The sequence below is a fragment of the Mastomys coucha genome, unplaced genomic scaffold, assembly GCF_008632895.1.
Source record: "Mastomys coucha isolate ucsf_1 unplaced genomic scaffold, UCSF_Mcou_1 pScaffold1, whole genome shotgun sequence".
NCBI classification, from domain to species: domain Eukaryota; kingdom Metazoa; phylum Chordata; class Mammalia; order Rodentia; family Muridae; genus Mastomys; species Mastomys coucha.
In genome coordinates this window covers 60,233,606-60,256,173 of record NW_022196891.1, presented here as the reverse complement: position 1 = coordinate 60,256,173, position 22,568 = coordinate 60,233,606, and the positions used below count along the sequence as shown (strand labels likewise).

Genomic DNA, 22,568 nt, shown 5'->3' with positions numbered 1-22,568 from the left:
ATTCTCAGCTACTTCTCCAGCACCATGTCTGCCTGTTCACGTGTCCCCACCATCGTGGCAATGGACTAAATCTCTGAAACTGTAAGCAAGCCCCAATTACATGTTTTATTTTATAAGAGTGGCCGAGGTCATGGTGTCTCTTCACTGGCCAAGACCGTAGCCTTGTGTTTTGATTGCTCCACTGCCCTCTGCCAGTCTACAGGGAAAAAAGCAAGACCTATAAGAGACTGCTCTTTTAGGAAGAAGTGCACCGACAGCACCCTGACTCAAGATGAGCAGGTAACTATCCCAACAAACAAACAAATTTTTGATTTAAAAGAAGAAGGAGGAGGAGGAGAAGGAGGAGAAGGAGGAGGAGGAGGTTGGGAAAGCACCTAAATCCGAATGTGGCACATGCCCAGGCAGACTGCGAGGGGTTCGTGCCGTGAGACCCAAAGTCCTTATGAGATTGTCTAAGACGAAGAAGCAAGTCAGCAGGACTTATGGTGGCTCCCTGTGTGCCAAGTGTGTCCATGACAGGATCAAGCGGGCTTTCCTTATTGAGGAGCAGAAAATCGTTGTGAAAGTGTTGAAGGCACAAGCACAGAGTCAGAAAGCAAAATAAATATGCAACTTTTTTAAATAATAAAAATCAAGACTTGTTCTAAAAAAAAATAAAAAATAAAAAAGACAAAGTAATTCTACCTAGATCCACTTATCCTGCAATCCTTTAGAGAGGGACAAAGAGAGTGTTGCCAGCATTCAGACCCAGGGCACACTGACTTTATAGGACTTTCTTGCTATCAGTTTCATGCCAGGCTCTCTCCATACAGCTTAAAAGCTGCTGCTCTGTCTCCAGATCTTACTGTTCTTGTAACCAAACAGGATGGCTCCCATCAGGACGAGTACAAAGCCAAAACAAGGGCGGCCAAGAAATAAAAGAATGGGGAAAGACTTTATTAGCTGTGGCAGGTAAGGAGAACATGGAAGTTATTTCAAAGCAATGTCCTCCTCCAACGAAGAAAATGAGGATTATGTTCAAGGAGTCTAGGCAGATTCATGTAGGAAAGTATGTTCGTGACCGGCCCATTCCCAGCCATGCACTATTTAAACCGTGTGCTTCTGAACCTATGAAGCTGAAAGCCAGACCTCAACAAGGGAAGGTGACGGAAGGTAACACTCTGGGTCGTGATTAGCTTACAGCATGGAGATGTAAGGGGTAGTTTCGGTGGGCATTGTTGCTTTTCTCAGAGAGGGTGTAGTAGCAGCTGGGACCTGGAACTTGGTGAGGTATCAATCCCTGCACCAAGAGATCCTCAGGGCACAGTAGTGGATAAATTCCTTTGCTCCTGGTGGATTCCACTCTCACACTTTCCAAGTCTCCAGTTTAACTAACGAACCACCTCCCTTGTGTCATTTCGAAGACAGCACAGCAGAAATCTGACAACTGAGACCTTCACTTAGTGGCCTAGCAATTCAACTGTTCTTCTTGGGGATGGCCATCTGTTCCTGGTTAGAAGCCATCCATGCGTGCCTCCTTCTCAACTTAAGGGAACTTATGTTTGTCCACTTGCTTCCACATTATTCGTAACTCTGTGAGATGCAGTTTCTAGAGAGAACCTAGGGCAGGAGGGTGACATGTGATTGGAAAGGGACACCAAGTAAACAGGCTTGCGCTCAGACATTTGTTTAATACACAATCCTTTGATGTGGGTTTTTTTTTCCTCTTATCCCTTTCTACTTTTCTTTGTACTTTATGAGCCAGGGTCTTGTTATGTAGCTGTGTCTGGTTTGGTACTAGCTATGTAATCTAAACTGGTCTCAAATGCACTGCAATCCTTTAACTTCAGACTGTGTACAGGGGTGCAGGTTAATGCACGGGATTTTTTTTCTTATGCAAATATTACAACTTAGAGTGTTTTTTACTAGTCTTCTTTGGGTCCAAAGATTAGTCAGGATCAAAATCAAAGCCCTGTTTGCTGCCTCTAAGGTCCAGTCTCCTCTCACCAGAGTTCACTCTAAACTAAGAAACTTGCAAATGAACTCAGCTGAAATGGAAGAGGTACCGATTTGAAAATACACAGTGAGCCAGGTACAGAGACCTCTGACCTCACAGGGGGTTGAACAGCAATAGGTTTGGAACAGAGCTCCGTGAGATATCCATCACTGCAACCAATGGAGTCTAGGAGGTCTGAGGCCTCAGACTTTCTCCCTGATCCATTGTCTCAATAAACCCACTTTGTTTCTGTTCCTGGTGCTTCTGGCCTGATTGTGAGGCAAGTTGCAAAGCCACAGGGACAGACTCCCCGAGCCCACTTAATGATGCAACAGTAAACCTTAAGCAGAGGTGACAGGATCTCAGGACACCTCAAGCCCACAGCTCAGCACACGCCCACACTGGCTCAAACACCGGCAATGCAGCCATGGGAATTCTTCCCCTCTCAGAATGATGCAGGTATCAGCAGTGAGGAAACTCGTTAGGCCTCTCTGGCTGGGCCAGTGGACACAATACACACATGCTCTCCTGGTTCCCCAAGGCAGATAACACTGTGATAAGTGGTGCACCCACACAGAAATCACACAGATAATTTTGCCTGCAACCTGGGGGTGGTGGTATATGATAGAATCTCAGCCCTGGGGAAGTTGGCATAAAAGGGTGGCCATTTTGAAATGCACAGAAAAGTCATAGAGCCCATAGAGAATCCCTGTTTGAAAAAGAAGAAAAGAGCCTTTGAGATATTAGGCTCTTAATCCCAAATGACAGCATTTAGCTAAGCTGAGCAAACCACTGGGCTTCCCCACCAGGTCTAATCTGACCACCTTTATTCATGTTGCCTTCCTGACTCCTCCAGGTGTTTGCATTTCTGACTTCCGGTTCAGAAAATTGTCCATGGTGACAAACTTCCCTCAGCCACAACAAACCTACATGGGCCACCAACACTGGGGTGGCTTCCAAGCATTAAATAAAATAAATACAAGCCCTGGTTCCTTGGTATTAACTACTTCTGCGGCCTCCCCGGCTGATCTTCTTGTGACAAGGCATTAGAAAACACCAAGTACTCTAGTCAATAAACCTATTATCATCCACATATGGGCAATACTAAGTGTTCTTAGTTACGGAACTAAAGCTGAAGCCATTATGTCGGAATGTGTAGGGAGGGTGGGAGAAGTTGGCACAGGGTACTGGATGGATATGATCATATTTTATTGACTACATATTAGAAATCTCCAAGAAAAAAATATATAAGTAAGATGGAGAATGAAATCGGGGTGTCACTAAGAAGGATGAAACTTTGGCGCCCTCTAAAGGCAGCAGTGATAACTGCCCGGCCTCCCGGTGCCCTTAGCTCTTGTCCAGTGGAGGGTGTAGGAAAGGGGCAGGACTCCTTTCTTTCTTTCCAATCTGAAAGCAGAATTCTAAGTCGTCACTCCGCCCTCCCCCGAGATTGCGGAAGTGTCAAGTTCATCTTAATACAACTCCCTGTTGTCATCTTAATACAGCTCCCTGTTGTCTATGGCATGGCAGAAGCAGCCACGGCTTTTGTGTTAAACTGAGAGTATGAGCAAAGTCAGTAAAGTCAGCGCTCTGTTTCCTCCTTAGGACAAGGTTCTGAGATTGAAACTTCTTCCTTGTGTTTTATAAAACAAACTCTACCTTTGACCTCTCACCTTTGGCTTCTCACCTGCTCTAGGTTTGCGAGGTAAGTGCCCTGGATTTTTTTTTTTTTTCCTTCAAGAGGAAATTTTCCAAGAAACTGCTCTTGTGGAAGGTGAACAGAAAGTGTGGTTTTTGCAGAAGGCATATGGTTCGCTTCTTAAACCCGTTGACTAAGGTAAGAGCAATAGGGTTAAGGAGATAGAAAATTGGAGCAGACTATCTAAAGGGAAGGTCCCGTATCGGTCACACATGGTCATCCAGCGGGTCCCACTCTGATCTTAGAATGATACAAGTGTAGTGAGTTACACTTGGAAACCCAGATAGAAAAAACACAACTCGGTGGTGATAAGGTGGATTAATTAGTACATCGCCACATGGCAATCTCCCAGATATTCTAGCTGTGGCACTCCATAGGTTGGAAGCATTTACTGTCCTGTCAAGTCTGAGGTGGGGTTTGGTTGTTGTACAAAGGTCCAAGTTCAGAAACTCTGGTCTCCTTTCTAGCCAGAGAGCAATGCAGTCTTTCTCACGTTTTAGCATTCCTTAGAACTGACAGAGATACCACACTGTGCATTTTCCTAGGCCTTCAAGTTTTAACTCATAGCTGGATTTTGCTTGGCTGTTTGGTGAATTGGGGGGATCTTTTGTCTTCATTTTTGTTTGGGGTTCTTGCAGCTTTTTTTTCCCTTTCTTTTTTGTGGATTTGTTTTTATTTTGAGTTATTTCATCTCAGGTGAAATACTTTCTTTCAAACTTGAGAGGAAAAAAAAAACTACCTTAAGTATATTTTCAAGAATTTTGGCCAAGGCCACATACCTGGCTAGAGGCAAAAACAGTTCAGGTCTCTGTTTCCATCTTGCTTATAACTTTCTCTTACTAAAGTAAACCACATTTTCAAATGGCTACCGCCATCGGAGGGTCATGGTATTTAAATACTAATATTGAAGTGGACAGATGTGTTTCTCTTACCAGTGTTACCAATCCTGAAAGTAGTGGTAGAGTCCAGTTTTATCCCATAGTCTGCTCTAGACTGGGCACAATAGTGAATGAATTCCTTTGCTGTTGGTCTGTTCCACTAACATACTTTTCACTTTACCAGTTTAACTAACAACCACTTCTCCTGTGTCATTTCAAAGACAGGGCGCGGTGGAGATCTGAGACTTCCAGCCTTCACCCAGAAATCCGAGTGTTCTTCACGGTGAAGGCCATTTGTCCCTCCTTAAACGCCATTCCAGTGTTCACAACTCAAGGGAATCCACAGGTATGTATGCTTGCCATGTTGGTCGCTTGTTTCCAAACTTGCTGGTCTGGAAACAAGAAGCTACAGGAGCTGTCTCTCCTAGGGTCAGAGGGTGGAAGGATGAGTTATTTGTGTCAGGTCCTTTTATGTAAGCATATGATATTGTTTACACAGTCTATTAACACAGGTAGCTTTTATATTTTACCAGTGGTACACCTGGGAGTGTTTTGGTAGAGTGGTGGTTGTTGTTGTTGTTGTTTTGTTGGGTTGTTTTTTTATGGTAGGGTCCAATAACTTCTCAGTAGCTGTTGTAGTCACTGTTCTATTGCTGTGAAGAGACATGACCAAGCCGACGCTGATGAGAAAACATTTAATTGAGGGCTTGCTAACTGTTTCAGTTTATTCCATTATAGTCATGGTGGGAAGCACTGCAGTAGGCAGGCAGTAGATTGGGGCTACTTCCTGATCCACTAGCAGAGAGAGCGACTCTAGGCTTAGTACGAGCTTCTGAAACCCCAAAGCCCACCTCCAGTGACATTCTTCCTTCAAGAAGGCCACACCCTCTAATCTTTCTAATCTTTTCAAATAGTTCCACTCCCTGGCAACAAAACATATATGAACCTATGGGTCTGTTGTCATTCAATAGCAAAGTTCAAATTTTGCTGCCTCTGAGGTCCAGTCTCCTCACTCCCTCACTCACTCTAAACCAAGGGACTCCCAAATGATCTCGATTGAAATGGAAGAGGTACAGATTTGGAAATAAGCAATGTACAGGGAACCCCAACCTCACAGAGAGATGAACAGCAGTAAGTCTGGGACAGGAAACCCTGAGAAGTCCCTCAAAACTGAGCAAAGGTACAGAGAGAGCCTCAATGACAGGGTCACAAGATGTCTGAAGCACTCAGCTCAGCAGCACACGCTGTGCTGGCTCAAATGACAGAAGTGCACCTATGGGCAGACTCCTCTTCTCAGAGCAGTGGCGAGGAAACTCGTGCTGGATTTCTTTTGCTGGACCCGTGGTCCTCATACACGGATACCCTGCTGGTTCCCCAAGGCAAATACCACTATGATGAGTAGAGCATGCGCACAGAGTTGCTCTTCGGCCTTTCATGAGTGGAGCATGCGCAGAGTTGCTCTGCCGCCTTTCATGAGTGGAGCATGCGCACAGAGTTGCTCTGCTGCAGTTCAGGCTTTACTAGATATAGCTCCATTTTCCAAACTTCATATTTGAAAACTAGAAATTATTACCTCAGGCTTTGTATTATTAATGAAATCATTAGTCATGAAATCGAACAGGTTTTCATACACTTTGTGACTGATGCTATTCTTTCCTTGGATAAATTGCCCATTAACATCAATTCGTTCAATTGATTTTTTATTAGATGTTTTATTTACATTGCAAATTTTATCCCCTCCAAAAAACCCCCTATCCCATTCCCACCCCCTTCATGCTCACTAACCCACCCATTCCTGCTTCCCTGTCCTAGCATTCCCCTACACTGGGGCATCAAGCTTTCACAAGACCAAGAGCCTCTCCTCTCATTGATGTTCCACAAGGCCATCCTCTGCTACATATGTGGCTAGAGCCATGGGTCCCTCCATTTGGTTGGTGGTTCAGACCCTGGGAGCTCTGGAGGGGTACTGGTTAGTTCATATTGTTCCTCCTATGGGGCTACAAACCCCTTCAGCTCCTTGAGTTCTTCCTCTAGCTTCTTCATTGGGAACTTTGTGCTCAGTTCAATGGATGTCTTGTTAGCATCCACTTCTGTATTAGTCAGGACTGGCAGAGCCTCTCAGGAGACAGCTTTATCAGGCTCCTGTCAGTAAACACTTGTTGGCATCCACAATAGTGTCTGGGTTGGGTAACTGTATATGGGATGGATCCCCAGGTGGGACAGTCACTGGATGGTCTTTTCTTCAGTCTCTGCTCCACACTTTGTCTCTGTATTTCCTCCCATGGGTATTTTTATCCCCCTTCTAAGAAGGACTGAAGTATCCACATTGTGGTCTTCTTCTTGAGCTTCATATGGTCTGTGAATTGTATCTTTGGTATTCTGAACTTCTAGGCTAATATCCACTTATCACTGAGTGCAAACTTCACTCAGGATGATATTTTCTAGTTTCATCCATTTGTCTAAGAACATCATGAATTTATCGTTTTTAATAGCTGAGTAGTACTCTGTTGTATAAATGTACCACATTTTCTGTATCCATTCCTCTGTTGAGGGACATCTGGGTTCTTTCCAGCTTCTGGCTATTATAATTAAGGCCATTATGAACATAGTGGAACATGTGTCCTTATTACATGTTGGAGCATCTTCTGGGTATATGCCCAGAAGTGGTATAGCTGGATCCTCAGGTAGTGCTATGTCCAATTTTCTGAGGAACTGCCAAACTGATTTCTAGAGTGGTTGTACCAGCTTGCAATCCCACCAGTAGTGGAGGAGTGTTCCTCTTTCTCCACATCCTCACCAGCATCTACTCTCACCTGAGTTTTTGATCTTAGCCATTCTGACTGGTGTGAGGTGGAATCTCAGGGTTGTTTTGATTTGCATTTCCCTGATGACTAAGGATGTTGAACATTTCTTTAGGTGCTTCTCAGTCATTCAGTATTCCTCAGTTGAGAATTTTATTTTTATTATTAGTAGTAGTATTCTCTTTTATTGAAAATAGATCATTTTCTGATACAAATTTCTATTTATTATTAATTTATAAGCTTATTTTACATATTAAGCATAGTAGCATTTTGTGTATTTCAAAATATTTTCTCTAGATTAACTTTGCTTTCTAAAGGTTTGGTTTTTTTTACAAATTTGATGTATATGAGCATTTTGCTTGTATATATGTAAGTGAACTGTGTGCATGCTGAGTTGCCAAGTCAGAAGAGGCCATCAGATCCTGTGGGACTGGAATTACAGCCAGTTGTGAGGCACCATGTGTGTGCTGGGAGTTGAATGCAAGTCCTCTGGAATAACCAGCATTCTTAAACACTGAGCCGTCTCTCTAGGAGATTTGGAGAAGCAAGATGATAGTGAAAAGTCCCTTTACTACTGAGGGGTTATAGACATCCTATGCAGCTAATGTCCTAGTTACACTCAGTAATTAAAACAGTAATAGTAAACAGCTGGATTTAATTGAGCACTTACTAGTAGCACTTGTACTTCTGATCCATTCCAACACATACCAGTCATTTAGCCTTCACAAAAACCCTAGTGATCTTCATCGTCACCCCCATTTAACTGATGAGAAAAAGCAAGACACATAGAAGAGTGACACCTAGCTCAAGATCACACAATTAACAAGCAGAAAGGCCACTACTTAAATCAAAACCATTGACTTCCAGAGCCTGCAGTTTTTAATCAAACTATGATTCAACTCCCATCCAAAGATTAAATAAGAGCTTTCAGTTAACATTAACAACATTTAGCGTTACCAACACTGCCTAGGCTGAGACCTATGTCAAGGGTTCTCTTCCAATACTGTCATACAGATCTTTCCTTGACCTTCACACAGAGCGCACCATGGCCAAGAAAGTGGCAGTGATTGGAGCTGGTGTAAGTGGCCTGTCCTCTATCAAGTGCTGCTTGGAGGAGAACCTGGAGCCCACCTGCTTTGAGAGAAGTACTGACTTCGGCGGACTGTGGAAGTTTGCTGTGCGTAGTTCATCTTCCCATCTCAGCACCCATAATCCAGTCATGGGCCACTTCTGCTCACTTGTGGTGGCATTAGCCTGCCTTGGTGGTCCAAACAGGAGTTCACTGTGGCAAGCTAAATATGTGTGTGATAAGTGCTATGTGGGATGCCGTCTGACAAGTACGGAGCCTTAGAAATAGGCAAGGCCTAGTCATGGGCATGGAGAAGAGAATAGAAATCTGATAATAATATCAGCATAGTTTGGAGGTTTCTGATGATTTCTGGACTTGGAAATTCTAAAAGTAGCAGAGTGTCACATCCAGCAAGCTGCCCAGTCTTGGTGACTGGATCACACACTGGATGAGGATGAAGTTGGAGTTAAGCAGCAATTAGCCAACTCCCAGACATTGTTCAGATGTTATGAAAGACTCATCCACTCAACACGTGCTTAGCATGTCTGGCCAGATACGATGGTATACAAAACAGACAGGGACCCCACCACCCTCCACGTAGTTGAGAAAAGAACAGAAACAGTAAAGAGGTCCTTGCAGTGCAGTGTGAGAAGCTCTAAGATGCAGCTCAGCAGTGCTGTGGGGCCCCAGCAGTTACCTTCAGCAAACCGTTGAGTCCTGGGAGGCCTCTAGGGGCATGTGACAGGGAAAGAACACATTTGAGAGAGGGAGAGATGGAGATTGGTTTCAAACGTACGAAGCTCATGGATGCCTAGCGGGCAGATGCCTTTGATGTTTTGTTTTTTGAGTGATCGAGGCCAAGACCAGAGAATGAGTTAAGAAATACAGGAGAATAAAAAGAGGTTACCAGCACATGATAAATCTTCCCTATGGTTAAGATGGGAGGGGCAGGCGAAGGCTAATGAGGAGGCTGGGCTTCGTTCCTAAACTTAACGTTTGATAGTCTCAATGCTGATGGAAGGAATGCAATCAGTAAGTAAGCATAGAATATAATGAGGAAAACTATCAAGCAGTTCCCGGAACAGAGGCAAGGTGAGAAATGGTCAGAGTGGAGGGAGTCACCATGACAGGCAAAGAAGGAACAGCCAGCCAAGACTCACCAGGAGCCCTGCATCTGTGGAATCATTTAAGAGCAATTGTGTATTGTCACTAGCTTCTTTGTGATGGGCAAAGAGACCGCATTTACTTATTCCAGCTCCAATAAGGATGCCTTATCATGGCAACATGGGCCCCCAATGCTGGGTTTTCAAAAACGTTTTACAATTACAAGTGGAATGTTAATTGCTCTGAATCCTCGAAGCCGGACACCCATGAGCCCCCAAGGCCACTGAGAGAATCTTCTCTTCTACCTTGTGCCTTCTCTTCTTCTTACTAACTGTATCTCCACTACAGGACACTTCCAAGGATGGGATGACCAGGGTTTACAGGTCACTAGTGACAAATGTGTGCAAGGAAATGTCATGTTACAGTGACTTCCCATTCCGAGAAGATTACCCCAATTACATGAGCCATGAGAAATTTTGGGACTACCTCAGAGAATTTGCTGAGCACTTTGACCTCCTGAAATACATTCAGTTTAAGGTAAGATAGGTTGGGTTATGGAACATTCATGAACAGAGGCCAGCCTGGTCAGCATTCTTATGGAAATGAAATGATTAAGGAGACTTCTCCTTGATTTTTTTTCTCTTGATGTGAGTAAGACAGGTAATTCTTTCCTTGCTATTCCTTACTTAAAGTATTAAAATGCTGAATTTCCTGAGTCCTCCTTTAAATGTCAAAGTATCGTATAGGATGGAACTCGAGACATTTTTTCTTGAGAATAGAGTAAGAATAATTCTATTCATGAAACCTATTGGGAAGAAACGACTATAGCTCCCAACATAGAAATTATGATGGAGGAAAGCTTGCTCTTTAGATTCCTCTCTGCATCAGGAATTATAACTCGTTTTCTTCTCATCAAGAGTAAGTCCTGCTCTATCCTTCCAGTGAAGGGATTCAGCTAAGTCCCCGGTCCACATATGACCATCTACGAGACTACACAGGCTATACTTAGCTTCACTAAGAATGAGCTAGCTGATATTCACAGACCTTACTTACCATCAGTTGGTCCATTTAAAATAGAGGACGGTTATTATCCCAGTTCGTCTTTTGCTTACAGACTACTGTGCGCAGTGTAACAAAGCGCCCAGACTTCTCTGAAACCGGCCAGTGGGATGTCGTCACAGAGACAGAGGGCCAACAGGACAGAGCTGTATTTGACGCTGTTATGGTTTGCACTGGGCAATTCCTGAGCCCACATTTACCTCTGGAGTCCTTCCCCGGTGAGTCGGTTCTACCTGAGACCTTCACTACTCTTTTGAATTCTTCTAGAAGAAAAATGACTTGCTCATAGTTGAAAATACTTCCCTGGGGTTATAGACCATGTTACATTTGCTTGGAAATTGCATGCACAGAATTACTTTAAATGGAAAAAAAAAAAAAGAAAAGGAAGAAGTTTGGTTTTAGTGTGCAGTGTTACTATTTAGGTATTAATATAAATGTTGAAGACTTGCCCAACATGTCTACTTCAAGTACAGCAATCAAACAAGAAACAAGACTTAAAATATCACATCTGTCATCTTTAAAAAGCTGTTTAATTTGTGGGGGGTAAGTTATAGGTCCTATGAAGCAGGGCTGGTCTATGATTCAAAAACCTGACATAGAGAATACAGAAGCTTGACAGGTGGGTTTTAAAGGGAACAAAACAGAAATTATATATCTAAATGAATACATTTACTCTTTTAAAATTACCTATTATAGTTCTCAGACCAGGGTGTTTTGAAATCCCCTTTGAAACCAACCAGTTCAGCACACTCTTTTTAACACATTCATGACTGGCAAACTTTCATCTCTGAGATCATAATCAGATATTTAAAAACCTAATATCCATTCAAATTCAGGTATGGCAAATAAAATTAGGGAAGTAAGAATTACTAAAATGTAGTAAAACTGTCCCCATTCTGTCAAGATCTGAAAGCAACTAGAAAGTAAAGTTTTGATTCTTTTATTTTTTTATATATGTATGTGACCATGGTATTTATTGTGCACCATATACACATGTTGGGGGTAACAGGTGCCTGCGTGCAGACACACAGAGGTAAGAGGGGGATGCTGGGTGTCCTGAGGCCATCTTCCATCTTATTCCTTTGAGACAGTCTCTCATTGACCCTTCCACTAGATTGAAAGCCAGCAGGTCCCAGAAACATCCTGTCTCCACTTCCAACAGCTCCCGGGTTCCAGGAATGAGTGAGGCCACATCTAGCCTTTCACATGGATGCTGGGATCCAAACTCAGATCTTCATGTTTATCCATGAGCTTATTTTATGGGAACTTTACTATATTCATGTGTATTCACAGTGTGCATACCACAGTGTACAGACAGAAGTTAGAAGACAATTTGCACAAGTCATTTCTCTCTTTCCAACATATGGATTCTGGGAATTGCACCCAGGTTATCAGACTTGTCAGCAAGCGCCTTTACCCACGGAGCTCTCTCTCCAGCTCCGAAAAGTATTTTTAACCAGGCAGGTTGTACGAGATCTGTGCTTGGGCTCACTCAATTCCAGGAAGAATTGATCTTCCTGCTTCTACTTGCTGCAAGTAGTGATACAACCAACGTGCTTCCCTACCGCTGCGTACTGCAGAATTACAACGTAAGTATTTCAGGTCGGTTCATCCTGTTCTTCCCTCAGGAATCCATAAGTTTAAAGGACAGATCCTACACAGCCAAGAGTACAGGATTCCAGATGCCTTTCGGGGCAAACGCATCCTGGTGATTGGTCTTGGAAACACAGGAGGGGACCTCGCAGTGGAGCTCAGTGGAATAGCAGCTCAGGTACACTATTTCTGAATCAGTGTCTCCATTTCCATCAGCATGGATAGTGGCTACAGAGAAGCTGCCAAGACTATAAATGCCTTCCCAATTGGCAAACTATGCTGGTATAAGAGGGGGAACGCCCCAAAACCACTCTTGGTCTGCTCTTTCAGAAAACACACTTCACAGAACTCGACTATGTCCAAAAGACTACAGAAAAACTACGTGGACGCCTAATCACAGGCATTGTTGAAACATGATCTTTTAGGGATAAGACCAATTGGGCAACCTGCCTCACAGAAGGCAAGGCTCTCATTCATACCCTCTCTCCCTCTCCTCTCTTTCTCCCTCCCTCTCTGCCTCTCTGACTTCCTCTCTCCAGCTTGCACACCCACTCTATTTTCCTCTCCCTGAAATCACTTCATACTTTTCTCACTACATAGATTATGATCTCACTACATAGATTATGATCTCACTACATAGTCTCAGCAGGCTCCGAAGCAAGAGCTTCAGACTCCCAAAATCTGGAATTATGGGCATATGTAACCAACTCCTAGCCATCTCTCTTTTACATAAACCCTCTGTGATCCTGTCAAAACCCTGTGTTAGAACCCAGTGATAAGGCTGTTTGCCAAATGTCTCCAACTCTTCTACTAGAAATCAGGTCTGTTCTTTGTTTTAACACAAAAGCAATCTTCAAGTCATATAAGTATGTAAGCATGCTTGATGATTTTAGAAATTCCAAACAACTCACAAGTTAGAGATCTACTTCATGTACATCATATATAGGAAAGTTACTAGAACTCAAAAGAATAGATTTATATTTAATGTGGTTACAATTGTTTTTCTAAACCTTTTAACTCTCTATTATTCATATGTTTAAAAACTGCCAGACCAGAGCCTGAAGAGCTAGCTCAGTCACACAAATATATGCTTACCACAAAAGCATGAGGTTCAGAGTTCCATTTTCAGAGCCTACATAAAAAGCCAGCATGTATGTACTGCTGGGAAAGCAGATCTCTGGGGCTTTGCCAGACAGACAGCCTAGCCTAATATATGACGCCAGGCCCAAGTGAGAGATTCTGCCTCAAAAAACTAGGTAGATAGATCCTAAGACATGACATCAGAGGCTGGCCTCTGGCCTTTGAATGAGTTTATACATTTATTCACACATATCTGCACCCATATGTACCCCAAACACATATATAATCACCAGACCAACATATTATAGCTACAAATACTACAATTCAATGTTCACAATGTTATACATGATATAATGAAGACACCTAATATGTGTAAATTAAATGATGCATTTGTAGCATTATAACAACAAGAACATTATAACAACAAGAACATATGGTCACACATAGGTCTATGTTAGAGAACCAGAATATAATTTTAAACACATCAAAGCAAATACTACAAAGCAAAGGACATGTGTTTATCCTTCTCATTTTTCCTTGTAGGTGTTTCTCAGCACTAGAACTGGTGCCTGGATTCTAAGCCGTGCCTCAGGTGGTGGCTACCCTTTCAATATGATGAATACAAGATGGCGCAATTTTCTTGTACAAGTTCTGCCTTCACGTTTTATAAACTGGATTCAAGAGAGGCAAATGAATAAAATACTTAACCATGAGAATTATGGATTAAGCATTGAAAAAGGGTACTCAAGTTTTTATTTTATGGGAAGGCTTCAGTTCATTCTCACTGTTTTTACTACTATGTATAAATTTTAATTATCAATGGAGTTCTATACGTGCACGTAGCATCTACTGTTCAAAGCCAATGTCCTTTTTTTCCTACCTCTCCCTAGTAGTCATCCTTCTCCATCCTTAATAGTCACTATTCTTAGCTTCCACATACATAAATGAACGTGCCACACCTACATTTTTTAGCTTAATGTATTTCATGTAACAGTCTTTGAGTCTCTCCATTTTTCTGTAGATGAAAGATTCCATTCTTCTTTAGGCTGAAAATACTCTGGGGTGTGTGTGTGTGTGTGTGTGTGTGTGTGTGTGTGTGTGTGTCACACTTTTATTCATGCATTTGTTGATGGGCATTGAAATTGACTCTACACCTAAGCTACTATGAATAGTAAAATGGGATGCAGATGTCTCTTTGGATTGCTGACTTTATTACTTTCAGATATATTCCCAGAAGTGAGTAGACAGATCACGTGATAGATCTAGTCTTGTTTTTTTGTTGTTTGGTTGTTTGATTGGGTTTTGTTGTTGCTGCTGCTGCTGTTGCTGTTGTTGTTGATGATGATGATGATGATGATGATGATGATGATGATGATGATGATGATGATGATGATGATGATGTTTTGGAACTTCTATGCTATAGTCTATATTGGCTAAACCAGTTGGCATGCCCACCAGGAGTTCCTTTTTCTATACCTTCACCCACATTTTTAGTAAAGCAATAGCCATTCTAACTGGAGTGAGATAGCATCTTGTTGTCATTTTGATTTGGATTTCTGATGGGAAATTTTAAATCAATGTCTCTCATTCTGTATTATTCAGAACTCTACATGTTCAATAACTATATCATTGTCTTAGATTCTCCTGTTATAAACTTATTTCCTTAAGACTTTCTCCATTGCCAGGCAGTGGTGGCGCACGCCTTTAATCCCAGCACTTGGGAAGCAGAGGCAGGTGGATTTCTGAATTCAAGGCCACCCTGGTCTACAGAGTGAGTTCAGGACAGCCAAGGCTACACAGAGAAACCATGTCTCGAAAAACCAAAAAAAAAAAAAAAAAAAAAAAAGACTTTTTCCATCAATTTCCATAGCAGTTCTCAAAACCGGCAGCTTCTCTGCCTAGTACCCATATTAGTAAATTCACAATGCTAGAATAAAATGAAAGAAAAATCTTTTGATTCCAGTTTGAAAGGAAATTTTAAATTTGCTTTGAGGCATCTTGACACTGCTACTATCCAAAAATATAATGCTTTATAGCATCCATGTCTTGGTTCTCACTACATGTAATAAAAAATGCCTAGTCTGATTGTGACTAGAGGAGGAATTCCTAATAAGAGCCCCTGACACAATGTGTCTTAATATACTATTATATAGAGTTATATATTGGAAAGAAGAAGAAAAACTTTAAACCTCATGTCATAACATTAAATGCGATTTTAATATACGCCTAATTCAAATACTCTTTAACAACATCTATTTTTGAAGTATAAAAAAATACAGCAGAGATTATATGACCTGTCAATTTTATAGAGACCATATGTCTGATGTGATTGTGTAATGATGAAAATAGCTATCCATGTAAATAGATGAATAGTTTTTAATTTTAGATGAATAATTACTTACTGACTTCCTCTTGACCTAATATAACTTCAGGGGACCTGGGTGATGTGGAACCCCAAGTTGATCATCAAATGGTTGACTGTATATTCTACGCTCATACTTTAAGCATTGCTATGCTAGGGGTATGGCTCAGTGGTAAACCATTTGTCTGGTACATGTGAGGCCCTTGGTTCAATCTCCACACTAGAAAAGAAAAACAGGAAGAAACCAAAAACAGAAACACTGTCCTAGAAATAAATTCTGATGGATAGAGTTATAAAGCAAGTTCTGGTGAGACTGTTCATAAAGGAGCCTGCTATCAAACCTGAGATCCCAAGTCCATTCCTCAGAACATGTAATAGAAAGAAAGAGCCGACCCCTGCAAATTCTCCTCTTCCTCTTCCTCCTTTTCTTCTTCCTTCTCCTTTCCTCCTTCTCTTCCCCCTCTTCTTCCTCCTCTTCTTCCTCCTCCTTTCCCCCTCCTCTTCCTCCTCCTTTTCCCTGTCCTCTTCCTCCTCCTCTTCCTCCCCTTCTTCTTCCTCTTTCTCCTTTTCTTCCTCCTCCTCCTCCTCCTTTTCCCTGTCCTCTTCCTCCTTCTCTTCCCCTTCTTCTTCCTCCTCTTCTTCCTCCTCCTTTCCCCCTCCTCTTCCTCCTCCTCTTCTTCCTCTTCCTCCTTTTCTTTCTCCTCTTCATCCTCCTCTTCCTCCTATCTATCTTGCTATCTATCTGTATCTCTATATGTATCTCAATATAATTTTTAAGGGAATTGTAAATCAAGTCAGGAAAAAGTCATTTTCTACTTGCCTCTTACAGGTAGTAAGGAGGCAGCATATTATAAACACAGTGATTGTGTATCAGGTTCCCAACTTCACATTAAACACTGGTTAGCTCACTTCCTTGGCTTGGCAGATAATCTAGTTCAAATAACTAAAGAAAAATCATTTGCTACATCTCTTGTAAGTATCTATGGTGAATATTTTTTCCTCTCTCCAAGGAAAAAACCAAAATTTATTGTGAATGATGAACTACCAACCTGCATCCTCTGTGGGAAAGTCACCATGAAAACCAGCGTGAAGGATTTTACAGAATCTTCTGTCATCTTTGAAGATGGGACAACAGAAGCCAACATTGATGCAGTGATCTTCACTACAGGATATGAATTTTCTTTTCCCTTTTTTGAAGAGCCTCTCAGAAGCCTTTGTACAAAGAAAATCATCCTATACAAGAGAGTCTTTCCCCCAAATTTGGAGAGAACAACATTAGCCATTATTGGCCTGATCAGCCTTAATGGGTCTATCTTAGTGGGCACAGAGTTCCAAGCACGGTGGGCCACAAGAGTATTCAAAGGTATGTTTGCTTTATTTAAACACAAATGCTATCAATTGAGTCTTAGTGCCTACCATTTCCCTAAAGTCAAACAGATGTGAGCTAAGGTAATATAAAATACTACAAGCATACTTAATGAGCAATTAATCATATATGTGTGTGACATTATAAGGGATGTGCATATGTCATTCCCTCTGACTGAGGGCAAGCTATGCTGATTCTGTGGATGGGATAAGAATTGCTCTGAAAGTTGTCCACATAGAGACAAGAGTCCTTTAATATAGAAAAGAATGTCAAACTAACAACAAACCCTGCTTTAAGACCTAAATCTATATTACTTTGAAGTGTGGCTTTACTCCTTTCCTAGACATTTGGTGAGATGCTTCAACCAGACCCACATCCTCACAATTTTCCCTGTCTTTCTATCCTAACTCATAACTGCTCACACATGCCTATAAAATATTTGACCTTTGGCATCACTTGATGTCAGTTATCATTTCAAGAAGCTATGTCTAGAGACACAGTTTGTGGGGTCCAACCCCAGCATTGAAACTCATCAACTTTATAAAGATCTCTTAAGATCTCAGGTCCTTCATCTATATAATATTTTTGTCAAGGTTCTTTGTTTTGGAGGGTTTGGGGGCTTGTTTGTTTTTATTTGTTTTGGGGTTGTGGCAGGTTATAATTAGACAAGGTTTCTCTGTGTGACAGCCCTGGCTGTCCTGGAACTCATTTTGTAAACCAGGCTGACCTCAAACACTCAAGAGATCTGCCTGCCTCTGCCCCATGAGTGCTGGAATCAACAGGCATTTGCTACCATGACTGATCTTCTTTCAAGATTAATTTATTCATGTAATACACACACACACACACACACACACACACACACACACACAGAGAGAGAGAGAGAGAAGAGGGCATCAGATCCCATTACAGATGGTTGTGAGCCACCATGTGGTTGCTGAGAATTGAACTCAGGACCTCTGGAAGAGCATCCAAGTGCTCTTAACACTGAGCCATCTCTCCAACCCATCAAGGATTTTTTTAATGGGTACTTTCTACAAAGCAGTTGGCAGAGTATTTTGCCCACCATGAAGCCTACTAAGTGATACATGCTGCTCTTACTGTTGGCATCCCACCACACCCCTTAGGTTAGCAAGTGTTTTAAAGAACTGCAGCCAAGTTGTTTTTAAATATAAATAGCTTTCACATTTGGGCCAAATAAGTTATACTTAATAAATAAAAACCACCACCAGTAATCTCACACTGTAATTACAATAGATATCAACCACACTTGAAAACCTACGACTTGAGCTCACAGGCTAAGAGAACTTTATGTTCTTGCAGAGAACACAGGCTCAGTTACCAACAGCTGTATGGCAGCTTACTACCAGTTTCAAGGGATCCAATGCATATATGTAGGCAAAACACTCAAACACAAAAAAAGTAATACATATTTATTAAAAGCAGCCTGTTTTCTCCTAGATTAATAAATATTCAATTTATATATATATATATGTATTTGGTTATTCATGTGGGAATATGTATTTTGTAGTGCTGGGGTTTGAGCCCAGGGTCTTTCTTGTACATTCCAGGCCAACACTCTATCCCTGAGTTACATTCTCAGCCTTCTTTCTCTTTTTCTTTCTCTTTTCTTTTCTTTATTCTTTTTTTTTTTTTTGAGATAAGAGTTTACTAAAATTTCCAAGCTGACCTTGAGCTTGTCACCCTCCTGCTTCAGTCTCCTGAGCACTTCAAATCACAGGCCTGCACCACAAGCATGACTGCAGACATGCTATTTGAATGGAAAGAAGGAGAAAATAAAACACATTTAGAAGGTCCTTATATTGCAAGAAAAAGAATCACAACCTTTCATTAAATTATCAAAAAAAATTGTATTTCTTTACAGCCAATTAAAGTGCTTTTACAATATTACCCAATTACATTAAAACCACAGAAGACTCTCAGATACCTAGGGTTGTTTATAAATAATGAGCTGTAAAATGCTTATTAAAATGATACAGTTGGCAAGACACAGCTGGATTGGCTCACACCGTATAAGTAATTGTGTGGTCCACTGGAGGGTTTCCAAGACGCACTTCAGCAACCAGAGTCCTGCTTGACAAGATAACAAAACCCTGGCAGAAAACATAGCACAGAGTTGCTCAGACCTAACTCTGAGGGTAATGAGTCTAGAGCTTCCATTTGGGAGCAGGCAGAGCGAAACTGACCAGAAGAGGATGGGGGACCGGATGGATTATCAAGGTCACAAGTAGCCCGAGGCAAGTAAGAAAAGCTGGGGGTGGGGGTTGGACAGGTTCACGTAAAGTAGGGAAGGGTAAAGTTCCAGAAAAACCAAAGGGACAGAATGAGATTTTAGAGGCTTGGAGCTGGGCCATTAGAGAGAAGGGTCAGAGCCCAGGGTGATAGGCTAAAATCTGGTTTAGAAGTAAAATGAACAGGAGTAGAGCTCAAGGTCTGAAGCTGTCCTAAGAAGGTTCATCAGTCACTGCTCTAGAGTCTGTGGGACCTGGGAGAATGGAACCAATCAATAAGGCAGACTGAAGTCTTATGCAATAGCCAACTTTATTTAGAACCTCAGTTTATACTCTGAGGGTTACAAAAGGTTGAATGAGTAAAGTTCTCATGAGTTCAAGCTGTATATAATCACAAGGACAAGCTCCGCATGGCCAAAAATATATTTTTCTATAGAGGTATAGAAAGGATAGTTTAAACATTTAACTGAATACCTACTGCAAACAATAATGGGTAGCCTGAAGTAAACTCACTCCCATCTGATATACCTGGAAGGAGCACGAAAACACATTGCAAGAATAATCCCATGTTTTTGAAGAATCTGAGGTCACAAGACTTGTTCTCTTGGAGTGTTCTCGAAAGCATTCGGTTTTCTCTTCTCTCAGCTCATTTCCTGAACTGAGTCCTGACAGAGGTGGTCCTCACAATATACACAGACAGACAGAATGCCTCCAAGGCTGAGACTGACCCACAGGAGACCTCCCAAAAACAAAACAAAAGATGTGTCCAAAAATAGTCACTCAGAGCATTTTCAGTTAAACAAGTGCCTTTAAAACACACACACATACACAAGTGTCATGTAGGAGCGTTACACAATGTAATAGAGATTATGTTGAGAAGGAAAAGGGGAACATGACAGTAGATGTGGAGGAACTATAGCAATTGTTGGAGCCGATGTGATGTCTGATGTGGGTGGCGAGGGGCTAAGGATTGAGCTGTCCAGACACCATCTGAGAATCTGACAATGAAGTTCCCTGGTTAATGGGATTTTGCATCCAGGAAGTTTCCTGTGTACTGTGGTTACTGGGTTCCAAGGTTGGAGCAGAGGAATGCCAGAAATGAGAGGATGCAGAAAAAGAGACGCTAACATCTTTACCTTTGCTTGCGATCTTCCTCACAGGACTTTGTAGCATACCTCCACCTCAGAAACTGATGGCTGAAGCCACTAAAAAGGAGCAGCTCATTAAAAGGTATGCAGTACAGCCCGCTATAGGAGATCACTAGTAAATTCTACTCATCTACCTGTGACGTGGAGCATCTGACCCTGTATTCCTGCCTTGCCTTTACATGGTCCCAGGATTCCATTCTGAATGCAATTACTTCCCTCCTCACAGGCTGGTCTCTGTCTGCATTTGCCTCTATAGCATCTTCCTCCTTATTGATGAGCCCCCAAATTAGATCTCACTCCTAGATTACCTCATCCTGACCTGTGGCTTTAAATACCATTGTGTAATTGATTACTCAAGTAATCCTCCTGACTCAGGTAGCAGGGATTATTCATTCCCCTGTCCACATATGAAATGCTTTCTGATCTAGCCCTTCATCAACAACATCTTATTTGGACAGACCAGACTTTAGCCTCATGTCTTGCTCAAACACCAAAAGCCATTTCCTAAGTGCTTCTCTTCCTACCTCCTATAACAAAGAATTTGCCTTACAGCTACGCTTGCTAAATAAACCCCTCTTGCTATTTCTTTCCAACTTAGAAAAGCATTCCCAAATGAAGTTTGGTCCTAATATAGCAGTAACAAAGTAGTAGGGTAGGGAGTTGATCTTATAACTTGGGAAATGCAGAACAGTGGGTGGGTGCTAATGAATATTATTCATTTTTTTCCCATAGGGGTGTGCTTAAAGATACCAGTCAAGACAAACTGAACTTCATTTCCTACATGGATGAGCTCACTCAGTGCATAGGTGCAAAACCCAACATTCCACTTCTGTTCATTAAGGATCCAAGATTAGCCTGGGAAGTTTTCTTTGGACCATGTACCCCTTACCAATACCGCCTAGTGGGCCCTGGAAGATGGGATGGAGCCAGAAATGCCATCCTGACCCAGTGGGACAGGACCGTGAAACCATTAAAAACTCGAATTGTTCCTAAGTCCCCTGAGCCTGTCTCCCTCTCACATTACTTAAAAGCTTGGGGAGTACCTGCCCTGCTTGTCTCTCTCTTACTTATCTACAAATCTTCACTTTTTCTTGAATTGGTGCAAAGTAAGCTACAAGGAAGGTTTCCCCCTTACCGAATGCTATGGCACATCCCCCAGAATTCATGAATTGGTCCCCAGTTTGGCAATGGAGGAAGTTATCTGGGACACCCTCTTCAACAGATTGGTGCTGCTTTCAAACCCTGAATCAGTCTCCATAGGGCAGGTTGTCATAAAGCAAGGCTGCCTCTGATCTCATCACTCTTTGGTGCATTTATTCATGCCCTTTGACTTTTCTATCATGTAATGGCATAGTACAAACCTCCCACCAGAAGTTGCCACTGTGCCCTTGAGCCTCCAGAACCATGAATAAAATAAACTTCATTTACCCATTTCCTATATTCTGTTGTAATGATGGGAAATGGTCTAAGATGCCTCATTACTGATTGCTGAAGATTAATGATTGCTTGTGAGGGATGCATCAAGGCATGAGAGTTCTGCCTCAAGTATCTTGGGCATGCCTACTCTCTTCCCATGATGTCTTCCAAGTTCGTGTCCAATCATCTCTTACCAAGAGTTCAGGATTTTTCTACTTTGGTTTCAGTCCCTTCGTTTTCATATCGCTTTCTAACGCAGATTCTAACCCCTAACTAAAATTGTTTTAAATAAACATTATGATTATTATATCTAAGAAGGTCTTGGAAGAAACAAGATGAAACTCAAATTGTTTTTTGTGAATTATTTTGTTTATTATTATTTAGTAGTAGTAGTAGTAGTATTTGTGTGTGTGTGTGTGTGTGTGTCTGTGTGTGTGTGTAATGTGGAGGTGCACACATCCCATGGTACATGTGTTGAGGTCAGAGGACAGCTTTACACAGTGCATTTCCTTCTATTTTTATGTGGGTTCAAGAAACAGAGCATAGTATGCAAGCACCTTTATCTGCTGAGCCATCTCAGCACCCTATAAGGTTTCAATATAGAGATTATGTTAAAAGATGTGGAGGGGGGGACCATAATGAAGAGCCTGCCTCCCAAGACTGGTAACAATGGATTTACTGTCTTGGAACATAAAGAAGCAAAGGAAGAAAGCAATTGTTAAAAAAGGAAAATGCCTTCCTAGAAATAGCCACCTAACACTAGCCA

At 41.8% G+C, this 22,568-nt stretch overlaps 1 protein-coding gene across 1 annotated transcript; it reads left to right on the top strand.

Annotated features, from left to right (window-relative positions):
- The first annotated feature begins 3,432 nt into the window (after positions 1 to 3,432).
- On the top strand, positions 3,433 to 21,824 carry Fmo4 (flavin containing dimethylaniline monoxygenase 4). The gene is made up of 10 exons (XM_031342245.1): positions 3,433 to 3,680; positions 4,774 to 4,898; positions 8,391 to 8,530; positions 9,875 to 10,063; positions 10,641 to 10,803; positions 12,214 to 12,356; positions 13,802 to 13,998; positions 16,631 to 16,983; positions 20,399 to 20,468; positions 21,119 to 21,824. The coding sequence occupies exons 3-10, from the start codon at positions 8,399 to 8,401 to the stop codon at positions 21,552 to 21,554; spliced, it is 1,683 nt and encodes a 560-aa protein (XP_031198105.1). The 5' UTR covers positions 3,433 to 3,680; positions 4,774 to 4,898; positions 8,391 to 8,398; the 3' UTR covers positions 21,555 to 21,824.
- The last annotated feature ends 744 nt before the right edge of the window (positions 21,825 to 22,568 follow it).